Source organism: Molossus molossus, unplaced genomic scaffold (genome assembly GCF_014108415.1).
Source record: "Molossus molossus isolate mMolMol1 unplaced genomic scaffold, mMolMol1.p scaffold_m16_p_3, whole genome shotgun sequence".
NCBI lineage: Eukaryota > Metazoa > Chordata > Mammalia > Chiroptera > Molossidae > Molossus > Molossus molossus.
The window spans coordinates 16226465-16245757 of NW_023425366.1; the positions used below are offsets into that span (position 1 = coordinate 16226465).

General features: G+C 39.7%; 1 protein-coding gene across 2 annotated transcripts in view; it reads left to right on the top strand.

Moving 5' to 3' along the window:
• The window catches only part of DROSHA (drosha ribonuclease III), a 115740-nt gene that overhangs the window by 38349 nt on the left and 58098 nt on the right, over positions 1-19293 (top strand). For both annotated transcript variants that reach the window (XM_036279324.1, XM_036279325.1), the window contains 5 exons: positions 614-695; positions 2202-2276; positions 9856-10025; positions 16128-16252; positions 17837-17936. In XM_036279324.1, coding sequence (XP_036135217.1) covers positions 614-695; positions 2202-2276; positions 9856-10025; positions 16128-16252; positions 17837-17936 — 552 coding nt within the window. The remainder of the gene's footprint in view (positions 1-613; positions 696-2201; positions 2277-9855; positions 10026-16127; positions 16253-17836; positions 17937-19293) is intronic.

A 19293-nucleotide genomic window follows, 5' to 3' on the forward strand; every position in this document is an offset into this window, starting at 1 on the left:
GGTGATTTATGAACCTCAAGCGAAACAAATAGGAGGGAGAATTATGAGACAGGTCTTCCTTGCAAATATATCATCTGTTAAGCTTGTTTACTGGAGAAATTTTGGTACAAAGTTTTGTAGTTTTTCTTAGCCCTTTATTTGCCTTCATTGAGAATTTGAACTTTTTTGGTAGGAAAGATCCCTGTTCATGGTAACCGTGTAACTATTCTGGGTGTGTTTGGGAGATGCGGTGGGCAGGGGTGGGGTGAGCGGGGCTAACCTGTCTGAGCCTGCTGGCATGTGTGTGTCATCTGAATGGACAAAAAGTCTCCTGGACATTCTGATTTCATTATTGGGTTAGAAAGATATATAAAGAAGACTAATTTTTACTAGTACGTTGGGAAGGACTGACTTCACATTTTCTTAGGAATCCCAATGCCTCTCTTGCCTACTTCGTTTGTGTCTCAAGCCAATGAGCTGTGATTTGTAGCACAGTGGTCAAATTTTTTAGGAAATTATGCGGTTTTAGGATAGTTTCAATAGACATTTGAAAGCACGTGACTAGAACAACTTGAACCTTCAGTTCATATATATTTGCAGTACTATAGTAATTTGACTTTGATTTATTTTTCAGAATTTTTGTGTGAAGGGACTTGAACTCTTCTCACTATTCCTATTCAGAGATATTTTGGAATTATATGACTGGAATCTTAAAGGTAAATATTAGGACTTAAAGAAAAGTGTAATGTTTATAGAACATTGTGGTGTATGGAGAGGAGCAGGGAACATAGTTGAAGTTTCTCTCATTTTTTGAAATACCCAGACTAAAGTATGATTCATAGGAGTGCTTGCTGTCATCTGACACGAATAAATTCTTGTGGGTCTTATTTTAATACAATTTGACAGCGTCTGTTGCCCAAGATTACCGTTATCCATTACCTAACTCATCTGTAAGAAGATGCTATCAGTTATTATGAGTGATTACCCTGATTTATGTGCATTGAGGGGAACCTCATTAGTTAATATTTTAAATCTATTGAACTTTACTGTAATAAACTTCCAAGGTAACAGTTTACTAAAATAGCACTTTGCTTTGCCCTTAAACACAATTGATACACTGTGAACTACATCGATTTAAAACTTGGTACTTGGATCATGGATAATAGTTTACTCTTTTGAAGGTGTCTGTATTCCAACAGACAGTTACTTATTTGTTTTCTAAATAGTATATTAATGAATGGCTTTTCAAACCAAGTTTTGTTTTTTTTTAATTCCTCACCCGAGGATATTTTTCCATTTATCATTAGATAGAGTGGGAGGGAGGGAGAGAGGAAGCGAGAGAGAGGGACAGGGAGGAGAAATATGGATGTGATAGAGCCACCTCAGCTGGTTGCCTCCTGTCCAACCCGACCAGGGCCGGGGACAAACTGCAACCGAGGTACATGTCCTTGACCGGAATCGAACCCGCAACTCATTGGTTCGCAGGCCAACGCTCTAACCACTGAGGCAGACCGGCCAGGGCTCAAACCAATTTTTTAATAGTATTTCTCTCTTTTTTTTCCCCCAGTTGTATTGATTAAAATGGAAAGGAATTTAAACACAAGCGTATTATGTCATGCAGTGTAGTTCGGTCATAACAAAAATCTTTTTATTTATTTATTTATGTTTATTTTTTAAATCCTTACCTGAGGACACTTTTCCATTTATCTTCAGATAGAGTGGAAGGGAGGGAGAGAGAGAGAGAAAGGCAAAGGCATCGACATGAGAGGGACACATCGACTGGCTGCCTCCCGCATGACCCTGACCAGAGCCAGGGACTGAACTGCCACCAAGGCACATGCCCTTGACCGGAATCGAACCCAAGACTGTTTAGTCCTCAGGCTGATGCTCTAACCGCTGAGCCAAACTGGCCAGGGCGAAAAAATCTTTTTGTTGTTTGAATTTCTAAAAATAGCTTTGCCTCACAGACGCTGAAGCACATGTCCTTGGGCTTTTATTCCCTCCTTCCATTGGGCAGCCGCCTCACTTCCGTCTGCATGGGATATTTGTGGGTTACCGCAAGACCGATGTCCCTGTTGAGAAGAGGGGTGTTTTGTTTTTTTATGCCCCTAGTTCTGGTGGTATTTGTCAGTAGAATGACTCTTAGGAATTGAGTTGCAGTATTTGCTTTCTAATGCTGTTTTATTTATTTCTCTTCTTTCCTTTTCATTTGTTTGCTTCAGGTCCTTTGTTTGAAGACAGTCCTCCCTGCTGCCCCAGATTTCACTTCATGCCACGTTTTGTAAGATTTCTTCCAGGTAAATCTTTTGACTGGTCTGTGAGCTGTTGAGGTAGTGCCTGCCACTGTCCTTTCAGCCTGTAGGACGGCTTTCCCGCACAGGCGCGGCCGGCGTCGGTGTCTCGGGGCAGGCCCAGAATGTGAAATGCACACGCTGACTTGCACCCTGCATAATTTATGGTACCCCGAATTCGATCAGAGCAGGAGAGTCGATCGATAAATTTTGAAATTCCACTTGATAAAATATCATGCAATGTTAAAATTAATATGGAAAAATGCATGTGGCTTAAAAGTGCATAGAGTTAATTGGAGAATAATGATTATAAAATTTTATATGTAATATGATTATAAGTATGCTAAAAATCACTGCAGTGATAGTTGAATTAAGGTAGTGGTATTGGACTAGTTTTTCATATTTTTTTGACATATACTTTTATTTATTTTATAGTGAAAAACAATAATTTATTTTCTAATTTAAGAAATATAAGTAACTATGTGACATATTTTTTTTAAGCAATATTTTAACCGTTTTTAATTTTTTTTTTCAAGAGTCCAGCCGTGATCACGTTGGCACTATATTTAGTGTTTGTAATGAAATCTTTGGGTGTTGTTTTGTCTGTAAAGTCCTCACCATCCTGAATGAATTCGTCCCTAGGGTCTCATTCTGGTTTCTCACTCACCAGTATTTCCAGTGATATCCTTCAATGCTTCCAGCCTCTCGTGCCCTTCGTTTCTTTGCTTGTACTCGAGCCTTCCCTTCTCTCTCCGCATAGTCCCATCCCTCCGCTTTCTCGATTAAGTCCTGCATTCCGACTTCTGTCTCTCAGCTCTGGTGGCCTCGGTGCCATCTGCTAACCACCAGCCTCCAAGGAAATGTCAGTTCAGCCATTTGCCTACAGATACTGGAGAACAAAATTTGGCTGCTGCGATAAATGCGATTTACAATTTCAGCTGTTGAGCTTTTCAGCATGGACGCTTTCTGGCCATGTCTGTGTATCAGCAGCTTCAGACACTTAGCCTTGTGCCCATGCTCTCCTCCTCGTGCCTCCTGCCCTCCTGGGGGCAGGAAGCCTTCCTCCCGCGTGCCTCAGAACTCCCCTTGGAGCCTGTCAGACCTTGGTCCATTCACAGCCCTCTTTGCTCTGCCCCCAGCCCAACCCTGTCCCCACCCTGCTGCTGCGCCGCTGCTGTCAAAACCAAAGCCAGCCTCCAGAAGACCAAATCCAGGGGGCCTGCTTCAGTTTTAGAGTCCTCCCGAGTGGGGTGCCTGGGCCCTTGACCTTGTCTATGTGCTGAGCTCCCTTACTTTCCTCCGAGCTCTGATACATCCGCTCGTGGTTTTTGTTTATCGCCTTTTCATTGGATTTTCCTCAGGATTTTGTCCTTCCTCAGTCCAGACACTCAGTCACAGGGACTTATTGTTATTTCAGAATAGTGTGACTCATGCTTTCACTATTATTGTCAATGTTTATTTTGTTTGGAAATGTATTCAAAAGCTTTCCCCTTTGTACATCTGGTTTTATTTTACTGAGAAGTCTCTTATTCTTTTCAGGCTAATGCATCTTTGATTTTGTAATGGAGCTTTAGCAGTGAACTTACTAGAAGATGGTGTTAGAGTGAGTTTGTTGAAAAGCCTATTCTTTCGGTATCTATCTGCCTCTAGGCATTTTATGACCAAGCAAATCTCTAAGAGAAAGTAGATGGTTTTAAAGTCATCTTAAACAAAAATCTATGTCAGATGTTTACTTTGTGGGATTTTAACTGTCTCAAAATGTTTTTTATAACTAGGGATAACATTTATGTTGCCATTAAAAAAAAGGTCTATTGGTTTGTTTTTCAAACATGATATACTTTTTCATTAGACTTCCCTTTTTCATTAGACTTCATAAAGTATACATTTTAAAGAAACCTTGCAGATTTCAGGGTGGCTATCCAACTGATCCAGCACCCTTTATTGAGAAGACCATTTTTTATTCACAGGAATTGAAGTGCTATCTTTGCCCTTAGTTGGGTTGACTCGAGTGTGTGTGTGTGTGCCAAACAATATGAAGGTATATATGGTAAAAGATGAACACCCCTTGCTAGACATGTGAAAATGAGCAGGTGCTGTAAGTGGTTTGATTTGTGTTTGTTTTAGCCTGGATAGGGAGAATTAATGAATTTTTGTTTCAGTGGGCCAACACTCACCATGTTACACAGCCTGCCTTTTTACTCAACCGTATCAGACATCCTCTGTATACGTACATTGCCTCCTTTAAAATCTATGTAGAATTCCACAGTATAAGTGGACATTAATTTTTGGACAATTCCTCTAGTGAAGAATATTTTGGAGAGCGCTGTTTTTCCCCATTACTTACATACTTCAGGAATAGTCCTGTGCATCTGTTCTTTTGCATTTATGTCAGTGTTTCTATAAAGCAGAACCCCAGATGTGAAATTATTTGTTACGACAATATGCACATTTTATTTATTTATTTTAAAAAAATTTTCTTTATTGATTTGAGAGAGAGAGAGGAAGGGACAGGGGGGGAGAGAGAGAGAGAGAGAGAGAGAAAGAAACATCGGTGAGAGAGAACATTGATTGGCTGCCTCCTGCATGTCCCCCACGGGGATTGGGCCCACAACCCAGGCATGTGCCCTGACTGGGAATTGAACTGGCGACCTCCTGGTGCATGGGTTGATGCTCAACCACTGAGCCACAACGGCTGGACGACAATATGCACATTTTAAATTGGGAAAGATATTGGCCAAGTGCTCTCTAAAAAGGACATAATTTATAGTTGTAACCAACATTTTTAACAGTACCCATTTTCTGTACATCTGCCAACACTGGACAGTACTCGTCTTCTGTAGTTTTGTCTAACAGGTGAGGCTGTTCTCACTGTAACTGTCTGCATCTCACTTGCACTCCGAGAGAATGAGCAGCTTTCATATGTTTCAGGCATCTCACGGGCCTCATTCTCTGCTTTTCATTCCTATCAGTTTAGTATCTCTAACTGAAAGTTCTGTCAGGCATCATACTTGGTCTCCAGTTCTCCAGTTTATCTGTTTTGAAGATAGCTGTCTCAGATTTGTCCAAAGTTAAGTTTATAGTTTAAACCAAGAATTATTTAATGAAGGTCAGTTTACCAGAAGTCAAACCATACAACAAGCAGTTTATTGAAATTTGTTTTTTTTATTCTCACCTGAGGACATTTTTGCATTTATCTTTAGATAGAGCAGGAGGGAGAGAGGGAGGAAGAGAGACAGAGAAACATTGACATGAGAGAGACACTTTGAGTGGTTGCCAACCACACGACCTCCGCTGGGGCCGTGGACAAACTGCAACCGAGGTACATGCCCTTAGCAGGAACCGAACCCTGGACTCTCTGATCTGCAGGCCGACACTCTTAACTGCTGAGCCAAACCGGCCAGGGCAGTTTATGGAGATTTTAAGATTTTTTTTCAAAAAATTTTTCTATCCCTGCCTCTACCTTTAGTAGTCAAATGGTTGAAGTGAACTCTCCTAGAGCCACTGCCCGGGCCCGGGGCATGCACTTCCAGATAAGAAGGCTGCACTTACGGGGAAGTCTGTTCACTGCTTACATGAGTGCTGTAGCAAAGCTTTGGAAATCCTCCATCAGTTTTGCAAATCGATTATCTAGCAGATTGGCTGTTGGAAATTGCCCCATTCTGGAGAGGTAGTCCTCAGGCGTGGCTGACAGAGGGCCGGAGGTTGGGAGAGTATTTCAGAATTCCCAGGGAGGCAGGTGTGGTTTGGAAAAACATTAATTGACATAGCATCTTAACATAACTTTATATGTGGAAAGTTTAGAAAACACCTGTTGTTAATACAAATGTTCAGACGTGAAGAATATGTAAAGGCATCTTAGCAGGAATGCACTGGAGACGAAGTGATGCAGTGATGCCGTTGTTCTCAGTGTAGGAAGAGGGGGGGTATTTGTGTTTCTTAGAACTGAGTGTTAGGCTGTTGAGAAACACTGGTGTAACCAGCCATATTCTTAACACAAATACCCTAACAAATTGCCCTCCCCCGCAAATAACCATATAAATAATCAAGCAGTATAAATGGAGAGGATTGGGTCTCTAAGAAACAGTTTATAAAGTCTGTCAGTTCATTAATGACTGTCCAGATTCATTCCCTGAAACACAAACTCCAGTTCTTCCCGAATAATGACCCGTTGTCACGGCTCCAGCCCCAGTGCTGGCATGGTTCCTGCTAACCTTAGCTCACCCGTCTAATTTCTCATTTATATCATGTCCTATTTATCTCAGCCAACGAGATAAAAATGACTTCTTAGCCCTGGGTGACACAGTTCCATAAATCCCCGACATAAACATGTAGCAAAGCAGACAAACCAAAAGAGCCAATTCATTAACATTAGTAAATTCATGGCAGTCTGTGAGCAAGTGGCCATGTTATTTATCTGCTTCAGAAAGTCATTCCACAAATATTTATGAGTGTCTTTTACTGGGCTGGGTATGAGGTTACAGCCCTTGCTTGAGCTCTGGCAGGATTCGCTACCTCTTCTTATGTTTCCATAGCATCGCACCCCATCATTGAACCTGGAGCGGAGCCTCGGTCCCCCACTTTAGGTTATCTGCCCTGGGTTTCTACATTTTCACAGTGGTAAATATCTATCTTTTTAGGTTTTAGGTGCTATTTTAAATATTTAGCTGATTTCAACATGGATTTAGACTTTCTCTTTCAGCATTACCAGCTTGACGTTCATTTTTTTTTTTTTTAAGAAAAGTATTTCTAGTTTCTGTGCTGCTGTAAAACTCTCCTCCCTCGTTAGAGCTTGGCACCCAGACTAGGTGGAAGCATTTTTATAAGCATTTGGTGGCTTGCTTTCTCTATCTTGAGAGCATTCACCTAATTTGGGAAATACCCTTAGTTTGCAGGTTATTTCCTCTCCTGGTCACTCTTAGATTTTCAGTCTTTTTGCTTTAAATTCAGTGCCCCTACTCGATTTCACTTTTATTTGAAGTGCGGTGAAGTCAGCATCTATAACTGCTTATGGTGAGATTCTAGTGCTATTTTGTGTACTTGGAGTTGCATATATTTGCTCCATCCACCATCCACCAACCTCTCCAAATAAAATCTGTCTTTTTTCTGATCTTATAGCAAAACAAACCTCTGCCCCTTCTCATGGTACCCTAGACTCCCGAGGCATCCTTATATAGGCCTGCGTCATCTTACCAAATACGAGAATATGAGCCAACTACTGTTTCACTCTTTCTTTGGTTCCTAATGAATCTGATCAGTGTGGCAGTTCTCAAGGCCCTCTAGTTTCCTTCATCCCTGCTGTTCTGGGTGCACACGTGCGTGTAGGTCAACACTCTCCGGCTTGGAGCTTCTTGTCCACCTGCTCACCCCAGGGCTCCTAGAAGCAGTATTACCGTGGGCTCAGACCAATGACAGACATTACGACAAAGAGGCAGTATGGGTCGCTGGGCTTCTCTGCGAGAGCGGAACCTCACTGAGGAAGACACATCACATGCAGGCAGATTGAAATGTCTTTTGAGACAAACCGAGAAAAAGGTCCTTAACCACAGAAGTTTGTTAATTAAAGGTGATTCCTGGGTCTAAGGGAAGAAGTTTTATAATGAGACGTAAAAAATGTCACCACTGTGAACAATACCTGAACCAGCAGACAGAACATGCCCTCGTGTGGATTGATTGCATTTTGCATTTTAGTTATTTCTTGGACAGTTTTTTCAGAGAGGCTCAATGTCTGGTTACGAGACATCTGTTTTCAGGATGTTATCTACAGAGATTCCTCTAGGAATTGTGACTAGTCATTGTTAGCCCATGTGCTTCATGAGGGCCTAGACCTTTTGTTTTGTTTGTATTTTCCCCCATGATTGCGATCTGGTCCATGCGTAGTGGCGCACGTGGTGGAAAGCTCCCGCCTGAGAATCAATCCAGGGCTTACTGTGCTCTGTGAAGCTGGCCGGCTCGGCCGTTCCTGCTGCCGCCCTCACACTCACCTCACTTCGCTCCATCCGCACTGGCCTCTTGGCAGTTCTGGAACACGTCCGTCTGACTCCACCTGTGGGTTTCCGTTTCCTCTAGCTGAGGCTGCCTTTTCCCCAGGCTGCACCTGGTGGGCTCCGCTGCCTCTTTCAAGTCTCCTCTCACTTGGCACCTCTTCACAGGTGCCTTTCTCGACCACCCATTTAAACACAGCCGCATCCTGCGCCCAATTTGTGCCTCATAGCCCTCGTCTCGACCTGATCTATTATGTAGTTGTTGTTTATTGTCTCTTTTTCTTCGTTGGAATGTAAGGGGCTTTGGTTGTTTAGATGGCCACTGTGTTTCCTGCATCTAGAAGAATGCCTGCTACACCACAGGTGCTTAGTAAATATTTGTTGAATGGATGAACAAATAATTTAGATTAATGAATAAATGCATGCCTACATATAGTAACTCTAGCAGCAATGCTATCTAGTTTCTGAGTAGCATCTGAGAATAAAAAGCAGATCAAAAAGAAATCTTGATATGTACTCTCTTCTTTCTCAGATGTGTAGCCCTATCCTAGTTCTTAGCCATAGCAACTTGTAGTTACATCTTTTATCCTTTTCCATGTTCTGGTACCCCAAATTCCTTCGGTGTCTAACTCCTCCGGCACAAATAGGACCCTGTCATTTGTGCCTGCCCATCCCCACCATCTTGGTTCCCTCATCCCTCCGTGAAGTGTTTGGTCCTGTACTGCTGTTCCTAGCATATCTTGTGACCTGGGTAGGGTAGTCATTGTCCTCTACACCTTCAGGGCTCTTGTCCTTTTGGGTGGGCCTAACCAAAGAAAAGGGATATAAGGTGGTTACACATATTGGTCAAGAAGCTAAGTCCAAAGAGCAGGCAGAAGCCTGGGCACCTAAAATTAATGCCCATATCAAATGAGTCTTTGGTTCATCGAGTACCAGGTTAATTGGCTTTTTCTAAGGTACTTTAATTATGTCCTTTGTTGTTTTTATCTTCTGCACTTGGTAATACGTGCTCTGTACGCCTCAGAGTACTTGGTATTTTTCTGTGTACTAACTCCATAATGCTTTTCTTGATATTAGTACAGGCTCTTTAGTTCTATTCATCATGGCAGGTGCAGCAAATTAGCACCAAAAAATTAGACTATAACACAACAATAGCATTTTGAAAACATCCATAAATATCTCAACAGCTTGGAATTTCCTTAAGACAATAGCATCACTTCTAAAGAGCTTTCATCTGTTACCCTAGAAAGACTGATGAAATATTTAAGTTCTGTGTATTATAAACTGTGGTTCTTCATGCTAGATGGTTTTAAATTTATTTAGGTAGACACCTTTTTTTATAGTCATACCTTACAGGTGGAGCCTTTTATCATTTACAATATTGCTCTTACCGTTTTAGTAAATGAGGTGGTTTATGAGCACTGTTCATCAATGAAACAAATGGCTTTTGGAGTAGTTGGCACCTGGTTAAACCATGTGAATTCTAAATTACCTTTTTATGAACACTCTTTTGTCTCTATTGTCTTGTTTTTCCTTACTCAGCTGGTGATTGGCTGTTCACTGAGTAGCCTTATTTTTCTTCTTTCTCTCCACCCTCACCCAAGATGGAGGGAAGGAAGTGCTGTCCATGCACCAGATCCTCCTGTACCTGTTACGGTGCAGCAAGGCCCTGGTCCCCGAGGAGGAGATCGCCAATATGCTGCAGTGGGAGGAGCTCGAGTGGCAGAAATATGCAGAGGAATGCAAAGGCATGATTGTCACCAACCCTGGGACGGTATGTTCTGGGGCTTACACGGTCAGAGACCGAATCGCCTTCTTTCCAGGTGTGAAAGTTTCAGAAAAATGACGACGGCATTTTCAAAGCTCTATGTACTCACTGTTTCTTGTCCTTGAATAATTTTTTAATATTTAGTAAATATGAAAAATATTACAATGTAGGCATACTTGGTTGTAAGTTCATCTTATTGGTAGATTTATTCTGCTTCCTATGGAGAATTTTGAAGTGTTTAGGTACATTCACATCTGATTTTTTTCTTGGTATAAAAGTAATACATTCTTCGCCCTGGCTGGTTTGGTTCAGTGGTTAGAGCATTAACCCGCGAAGCATCTCGGGATTGATCCCCAGCCCCAGTTGGGGTTGTTTAGGAGGCAACCAGTCAATGTGTGTCTCTTGCATTGATGTTTCTCTCTCCTCCTCCCTCCCTCCCTTCTACTCTCTCTAAAAAGCAATGGAAAAATATCCTCGAGAGAGGATTACAAAAATGTAATATATCTTTACTATAGAAAATTAGAAAAATATCACCCAAGGCAACAGAAACAAAGGAGAAAATGAACGCATGGGACTACATCAAACTCAAAAACTTCTACACAGCAAAAGATACAATCATCAAAATGGAAAGGCAACCCACTGTATGGGAGAGCATAATTGCCAATGATATATCAGATAAGGGGTTAATGTCCAATATATATAGAGTGCTCATACAACTCAACAAAAGGAAGACAAAGAACCCAATTAAAAAATGGGCAGAGGAACTAAATAGATACCTCTCCAAATACAAAAGGCTAAGAGACATATGAAGAAATGCTCAACATCACTAATCATCAGAGAGATGCAAATTAAAACAACAAAGAGGTATCACCTCACACCTGTCAGAATGGCCACCATCAACAAATCATCAAACAACAAGTGTTGGCGAGGGTGTGGAGAAAAGGGGACTCTGGTACACTGCTGATGGGAATGCAGACTGGTGCAACCACTATGGAAAACAATATGGTGTTACCTCAAAAAATTAAAAGTTGAACTGCCATTTGACCCAGTGATTCCACTTCTAGGAATATACCCTAAGAAGCCTGAAACACCAATCAGAAAGAATATATGTACCCCCATGTTCGTAGCAGCACTATTTACAATAGCTAAGATCTGGAAACAGCCCAAATGTCCATCAGTAGATGAATGGATAAAAAGCTTTGGTACATATACACAGTGGAGTACTATGCAGCTGTAAGGAAGAAAAATCTCTTATCCTTTGAGACGACATGGAGGGATCTGGCAAGTATTATCCTAAGCGAAACAAGCCAAATAGAGAAAGACAAGTATCATATGATCTCACTTATTTGTGAAATATAATGAACATAACAGTCTGAGGAATGGGGTGGTCCCAGAGATGTGGAAGTGGGGTACAGACTGACAATCCCCAGAAGAGAGGGTGGTGGGGGAGAGTTAAACCACAGAACTTATATGCATATATACATGAATAATGGACATGGACAACAAAGCTGGGGACAGGGTGGGGAGGGAGAGGGAGAGGGGAATTAGTGGGAGACAAAGGAGAAACATCTGTAACAAAAATAAATAAATTAATTTAAAAAAAAAAGAAATTAGGAAAATAGAAAAGCAACCCAAAGAAGGCAGTAATAATGATCCATAATTCCATTCTGCAGAGATGATACTATTCATTTTTCTGGTCTCTTTAGGATAGATGTATTTCATATTATTTGAAACAAAATTGGCATCCTACTATTAAATATTATTACGTTAAATATTATATATTCAGACTCCTTCCTTCTCATTCCCCTCCAGAAACAACCACAAAGTATCATTTTTCCATAGTCTTAAATTTCTTTAGGATTATTAAAAAAAAGACCCTCAAGTTATAAAATCACCTCCTCATTATTGGGTACCTAGGTTGCTTCCAGACTTTTGCTGTAATAAATAATGCCATATTGAATTTGTATATGTGTCTACATATGTATATGTATATGATGTATCCTTGAATATTTATCCATTTAATTCCATAGGAAGAAGTCCTATAAGTGAAATTAGTAGTCTGAATATATGCACATTTTAAGGCTTTTGATACATAGAGCAAATACCTTCTAGAAGTGTAAAATTTGTGCTCTGATTGAGAGAATATGAGAGTGCCCATTTCTTCATATTGGTTATACTATAACAAAAAAAAGTTTGTCAATTTGATTGGGAAAAATATTATTTAGTTCAGATTTGCATTTATTTTGGTTTCTAACAAAAGTTGATATTTTAAGTATTTATTAGCCTTTTATGTTTTCTTTTGATAATGGCCTATTAATATCTTTTGTCTAACTTTTTTTTGTGGTATTTATCCTTTTTTATTGATCCTTTTATTGATCTTTTGCCATAATTATTACACATATTTCCCATTTCTTTTATGTCTTATTATTTTGTTTTCTTTTTTAATTCCTCACCCGAGGATATTTTTCCATTCATCTTTAGATAGAGTGGGAGGGAGAGAGAGAGAGAAACATTGATGTGAGACAGACACACTGACTCGTTGCCTCCCGCAAGACCCCGACCAGGGCCAGTGACCAAATGGCAACTGAGGTACATGACCTTGACCAGAATCGAACCCGCGACTCCTTGGTCCGCTGGCCGATGCTCTAACTGCTGAGCCAAACTGGCCAGGGCTCTTATTATTTTGTTTTAAAATTAGCTTCTAATATTGTTGAAATAAAAATATAAAAATTAAAAGAGAGAATTAAAAGATAACTAGTTTTATCTTAAGAAAATTCTGTTTTATATATTATATTAATTAGAATTGTTTTTTTCTTCAAAATATGTTATTGTTTATAAAGTAGTTATATTTTGACATCTTATCAGGATGAGATTTTTCAGAAATGGAAAATTAAAATATTTTCATGTAAAGAAACAGAGTAATCTACTTAAACAAGGCTTTTGTTTTAAAAAGGCTGCCAAATTGTTTAATAGCCATGATTCATAAAAATAAACACTTCTGGATCAGCTTTCTGAAGCCTGACAGTGCTGTTCGCACAGACCAGATCAGACATCCCAGCTGATGCTGAGTGTTCTAAACTGGGCTCAAAAACGAAAGTGTTTAACGAAAATGTTTTCACCATAAAACTTATTTAAAACTAAGTGTTACATTGTAAAGCCACAAACATAATTGTTAAAGTAACTGTAAAAAAAATATACAAGTCATAGCACTATGAGAGAATGACTATGAGTTTAATTTTTCTTCTTTAAGCAGCTGCATAAATTTACATGTCTTTTGTCAGGTTTATAGCTGGGTCAGAAGATGGGTTGTGGTGATGGCGGTGGCAAACAATCTTTTCATCTTGGTGGGTCCACTTCAGGGGTACCATGATTTACAGTGGACACTTTGGGAGCACTTTTACGCTGTAACTTCCTTCCATGGCATGGTTAAAATTTTCTGAAACCCTAGAGCCACTTGGAGAGCTTTTGAAAATGTAAGACTGCCATGACTGACCCTACCCCATAGGGTCTGTAGTTTATTTTTATTTTTATTTAAAAAGAGTTTTTTTCCTTTATTGATTTTAGAGAGGGGAAGGGAGAGGGAGAGAGAGATAGAAACATGGGCGAGAGAGAACACTGATTGGCCGCCTCCTGAATGCTCCCCACTGGGGATCTGGCCCACAACCTGGGCATGTATCCTGACCGGGAATCGAACCGGTGACCTCTTGGTGCATGGGTCGGTGCTCAGCCACTGAGCCACACCAGCTGGAGAGGATCTGTAGGTTAAAAAAAAAATCCACATGTGCTTCAGATTCACTCATTGCTCGTTATTGATCCAGTGGTATGGAGGACGTTTACTCCATGACCAAGATCATTAGTCAACTCATTGTTGAAGGACAATTGTGTGAGCCAGATGCTCGTGAAGTGTATGAAGGTATGTGATGCTTGTCCAGGTGCAACCTCACACAGACCCATATGAAAGGAGTCTGTGATGAATCCTCGAATCAGTGGACCAGTCAGTAAGATAGCCAGCCAGGAAAGGTCACTGTTTTAGACCATATCACTCGGCTGATTGCCGTGAGACGCTTCATAAACACTATGGTGAAGTCTTTAAGGAATCAAGAAATTGTATAAATTATTGGCCTCTTTAAATATACATACTTGGCATGGTGTGTGGCCAGTTTGAAGATAATGAAGAAACCAGGTTGGTCAGGATGAAAGGTTTATATTGGAAAGTAGTTGGAAATAAATTAAGAAAGGTAAATTTGGATACTAGGCTTTAGGACATATTGAAGTTAATTCCTTTTTAGTATTTAGCTAGAAATATGTTTAAAGGAGGAAAATATCCTGAAAACTTAGTATCATTCAAACAATTGTATTCTTTTGAGAATGGGGCAGAATATACATGGTACCACATTTTATCCTCTACAGTACTTGCTTTGAGAGATTGCCCAATGGTATGAATATTGGGGAATTTATTAAATTTTCAAGCCATTATGGTCACATTAAGTACATTATTGCTGCAGAACTTAAAAGAATTAATCTCCCTCTCTCGGCACTTTGCCTCTGCCAGGGAATACTTTGGTCATTAGTGAGAATGATTTTTCTTCTGTTTCTACAAAGATGGTATGATAGATATTGTGTAGGGTGTGGGCAAATTCTACAACTTCTTTCCTTCCTCTCCCCCACACATATACATTTAGAGATACTATAGATATTTTAAATTACTGTTTCCTCATTGATACCTAGCATGGTGTTTAAAATTACGGAAACATGAATAATTTACTAGCACTTTTCAGTTGTGCAATTCCTCGTTCAAAAACAAATCCTGCTGCTTGGGTGCATAAAATACTGGAAACAATTCTTAGACCTAAATAACATGTTGCTACTATTGATAAGCATTTAAGTAATTTCATATTAGATTACCTATGACCAAAGTCTTCTCTAGTTAATAATTTTGGGAGCAGAGGTCAACTTTTTAAGATACTGGTGAAATTTTAATTGTTAAATAACATTTAAATACTCTTTAAAACTTGCAAGTGTAGATTGTTTCTTAAAAAATGTGGCTGAATTTATTAGTTTACCTATTCACTTTGTTGCCTACTTGGATTTGTCAGATGGCAGACAGGTGGCAGTTGTGGATAGGATAAACAGCTCGTCCCAGTTGCTGGGGGCTCTCCCGCTGTTAGCGTGGAAACCCCTCAGTCCTGGACATCAGCCCACCAACCAGGCTCTAGTTGGTGGTCATTGCTGTGTGATAGAGTGAAGCTGTTTGGCGTCCATGTGGGTCTGTTCTATAGCCTTTAGCTGTAATGCCGTGGAGCCAAAGATCCCGCAGTCTCCTAGTAAGAATTTATTTTCAGCTGCCCAGAGAGTTGGGTATAAGCAAGAATGTCGTTCAAACATTCTCTCCATGATTTTACCATCTTTTCACAAACATAAGCTCTCAGGATGAAAGGCATTTTATAACTGGGTCGTCATATTTTAGTAATTCAAGAAAGAACTAGCTGTTCACTTCTTCCTTTATTAGACTTGGAAAAAAAACATATGAGGCTTTCTTATTAAAATTAAAAATAGCCTACATGGGCATAATAAGAGAAGCTTAACCATTTGGCCTTTGTAGTACCATACCTTCTAATTTAAAGATGTGGAATTAAAGGAATATATAAGGTACAAAGAGAACTAATGGGGGGGAAATTATGTAGAGGCATCTGTCTTTGTGTCCAGAGTAGAAGTAAGCTGTTCATTTGAAATGTGAAATTAAAGCAGAATAAGCTAGTACATCTCTTCCCCATGATGTGGAATACTTCCCCTTTGCCTTTGGAGAGGTTAAGGAAAAGTTATATCTGCCTAGATGTCCTTTTAGAAGTTTAATTTTTAAAGGTTTCTATGTGGACTACAAAAAAGACAAGATCATTGTTCATTATGCCAAATGGCACAGACTCATTTACAGGGATGACCTTATAGTTTTATATAGTATAGCAGCTATGATTAAAGGGTTTGAATGACATTTCCCTTTGGGGATGAGGCTTTCCTAGAAAAAATCCGATTAATTTCTTACCTACTTAGGTTAAAGTCAATACTTAAAGACTTCTTATGGGAATAAATGGCTTTGATTTTTCTCTGTAGAAACCAAGCTCTGTCCGCATCGATCAACTGGATCGTGAACAGTTCAACCCCGATGTGATTACTTTTCCAATTATCGTTCACTTTGGGATACGCCCTGCACAGTTGAGTTATGCAGGAGACCCACAGTAAGATATTTCTCGGTGTTTGTCTTAGCCAATTTCACCTTCTACTAACAGCTGAATTAGCAGAAGAATGCCCTTTAGTGGATGTTTTTCTTTTTAAAAATTAAGAATGAAAATGAGCCGTGTTTTCAAATTTAGGTCACCAAATGAAACAAGTTTTGGTAGCTCCTGAAGAATTATTCTCTCCATATTTGACTGCAGGAAATTATTATTCAATAGATTATCCTTTACAATCTTGGTCAACAAGAGTCCTGTATGTTTTTAGCCTTTATTCGTCATTATAATACTTACTGCTGTTATTTCTATTTTTTCAGTGCCCTCTAGCGGAAAGTAGCACCATGCTGGTCCCTAGCACTGCTGAGTTTACGCAGAGCTCTGATTTTTTGGAGCATCTTAATAAGAGCTCAAGATCCCATGCAGAGTTGGGAGGAGAAGCCGTGGCTTCTGACTTTTAAACTTGACACTGCTTTCCACATCTGGGTTTTCTAACTGGCATGTTAGTGTTTTTCTGGGAGAAGATGAGGATGTGTGGGATTATTTTCTTCAGTAGTGTTTGAATTTCCTACCTCATTAAACAAACGAAAGTTTTCCTGACTTAATTTTTTAAAGGATTCTTAATGGGAGACAAGGGCATGGGAGATTTTTCAATTCATACATACAATTCTGGCTAATACATTAGAAGAGGCTAAAGGGTTCTGTTCTCCCCCCTCCCCTTTGGATAAAAGTATGAAGCAGTGAACCAGGCACTGTGTAAGTACTTCTTTCTTTCCTCCATTCTCTAATAACTTGTTATGAAAAAGGAGAGACCCAGCTGAGGCCAAGAAAGGAACAGTTTCAATGACAGAAGCAGTTTCATGATGACAGAAACTCTTTGAAAGTCCCTTGTCAGAAAAATGTTAGTAGAATGTGATTAGGCTCTCGTGGGCTTAGGGGCAGGAGTGTGAATTGATAAAGGACCCCTTATTCTTTTCATTCCCAGGACGCTGTAACTATTCTTTAGTCTGAGCCAGGCTGTCATTTATATGGCTACGAATATGCCTATTTTTGTCACGGTATATACAAATTGGTGTACACCATTTGTTTTTTTCCCTCCCCAGTGAAAAAATGGGTACACATTTGTAGCTTGGATATTGGCACAATGGGGCTTTCTTTTCTAATCCTCTCCAATTTTTACTTTCAGTGTAGGCAGTTTAGATCCTTATTTAGTAAAGAGTTTTTCAACAAACATCAGAAAGTGTATATTTAAATAAAATGTGTAACTTTCAAAGAGGTAGCATTGAGAAACAGCATATGTTTCTATTGGGTTTGTATGTCTCCTTTGGAATTCTTTCCAAAGAGATTCACCCATAGAGGGACACCTCATTTTCAACCCAAATAAGCAATAATCAACTTAATAACTAGGTTCCATGTGACTTGGTCATCCTGACCTTCAACGCCCAAAACCAAATCCTTCCTGATAATGAAGGTTTGCTGCCATTATGATATAAAAATAAATGCAATTTATCATTGAACAGGCCTATTAAAACAACTGGCTTTATTTTCCTCAGATTTGCCTTCTCTTTGTTTAAGATGTCTGTCTGTCCTTAGGTACCAGAAACTGTGGAAGAGTTACGTGAAACTTCGCCACCTCCTCGCAAATAGTCCCAAAGTCAAACAAACAGACAAGCAGAAGCTGGCGCAAAGGGAGGTGGGTATTGAACCCTGTCCTTCTGTGATAAAGGATGATGTGCTTCAGGTTTATTCAAGATTGTTACATGGTGCTATACTTCTAGAATAAGATGGAAAATACTTTTTAAAAATCATACTTTAGCTCTGGCAGGTTTGGTTCAGTGGTTAGGGCGTTAGCCCATGGACCACAGAGTCAAGGTTCAATTCCGGTCAAGGGCACATACCTCGGTTGCGGTTCATCCCTGGCCCTGGTCCAGGTCACGCAGGACACAACCAGTTGATGTGTCTCTCTCATATCGATGTTTCTCTCTCTCTCTCTCTCTCTCTCTCTCTCTCTCTCTCTCTCTCTCTCCCTTCTTCCCACTTTATCTGAAGATAAATAGAAAAATATCCTCGGGTAAGGATTTTTTAAAAAGTCATACTTTACTCTCCTCCTCATATGAGTATGCTGATTGATTTTTGTTTCATCTTATTAGTGTGTAAGGAACCATTTTTCCTCCTAAAAAGGATAGTTTCTTAATGGATTGCTACCATTGGGAATAAATATATATTTTTCTAGAAATTAAAGTTTAAAACTTGCTGGATCAGTTTTTTATCGTAATTAGACTGCACATAATACAACTTTGGGTCTTATACAAATTCTTTAGTCTTAAGGTTGTAGAAGAGTGTCTTCTAGATGTCTGTCGGTTTTAGCAGGGGAAACTTATTTTGTAAGGTTTTATATTCTAAATTTCACATTTCTTTACTAATGGGTAGTATTATCCCTATATTCCAGGATCGTTTTAGTTATCATTTTAAGAGTAAATGGATTCGGTATCAAAATAGATTTGGTCTCAGTAAGCTTTTATTCTGCTTGGTGGTGTGATAGCCAGGCTTTGACCCTGGGAAAAGTGTTTGAATTCTGGCTTTGCCACTTGCTGTGACTTGAGCCACTCGGCTTCCGTGTGAAGGAGGGAGGCAGGGCTGCTCTCTCAGCCCTGGTAGATTTGGTTCAGTTTTTTTTTTTTTTATCATCTAGTTACCCAAGGCTTTGAGCATTCTGGCCTTCATTTCAAATAAATTAATTGTAATTTGGCACAAAGAGGTTTGAGTATCAGAATGTAAGGGTGATATTGAATGAATCTAGTCTGACTGACAAGTCCCTCTGTTGGTGCCCCAGGGAAAAGGAGGTTGTGTGGACATCGGAAATGCTCCATTTCACTTTCCTCCGATCAGTGGTGGAGGTGGTAGTGGTGCTTCCTTTGTTATTATGAATTCCTGTGAGATTGTTATTGAATAAGGATACAAATATAAAATTATTTTTATGATTAATTATTTGAAGGGCAGTGAAAGGAAAGAGTCAGTTCATGATATATCTTGTGGAAGTTTTGGATTGT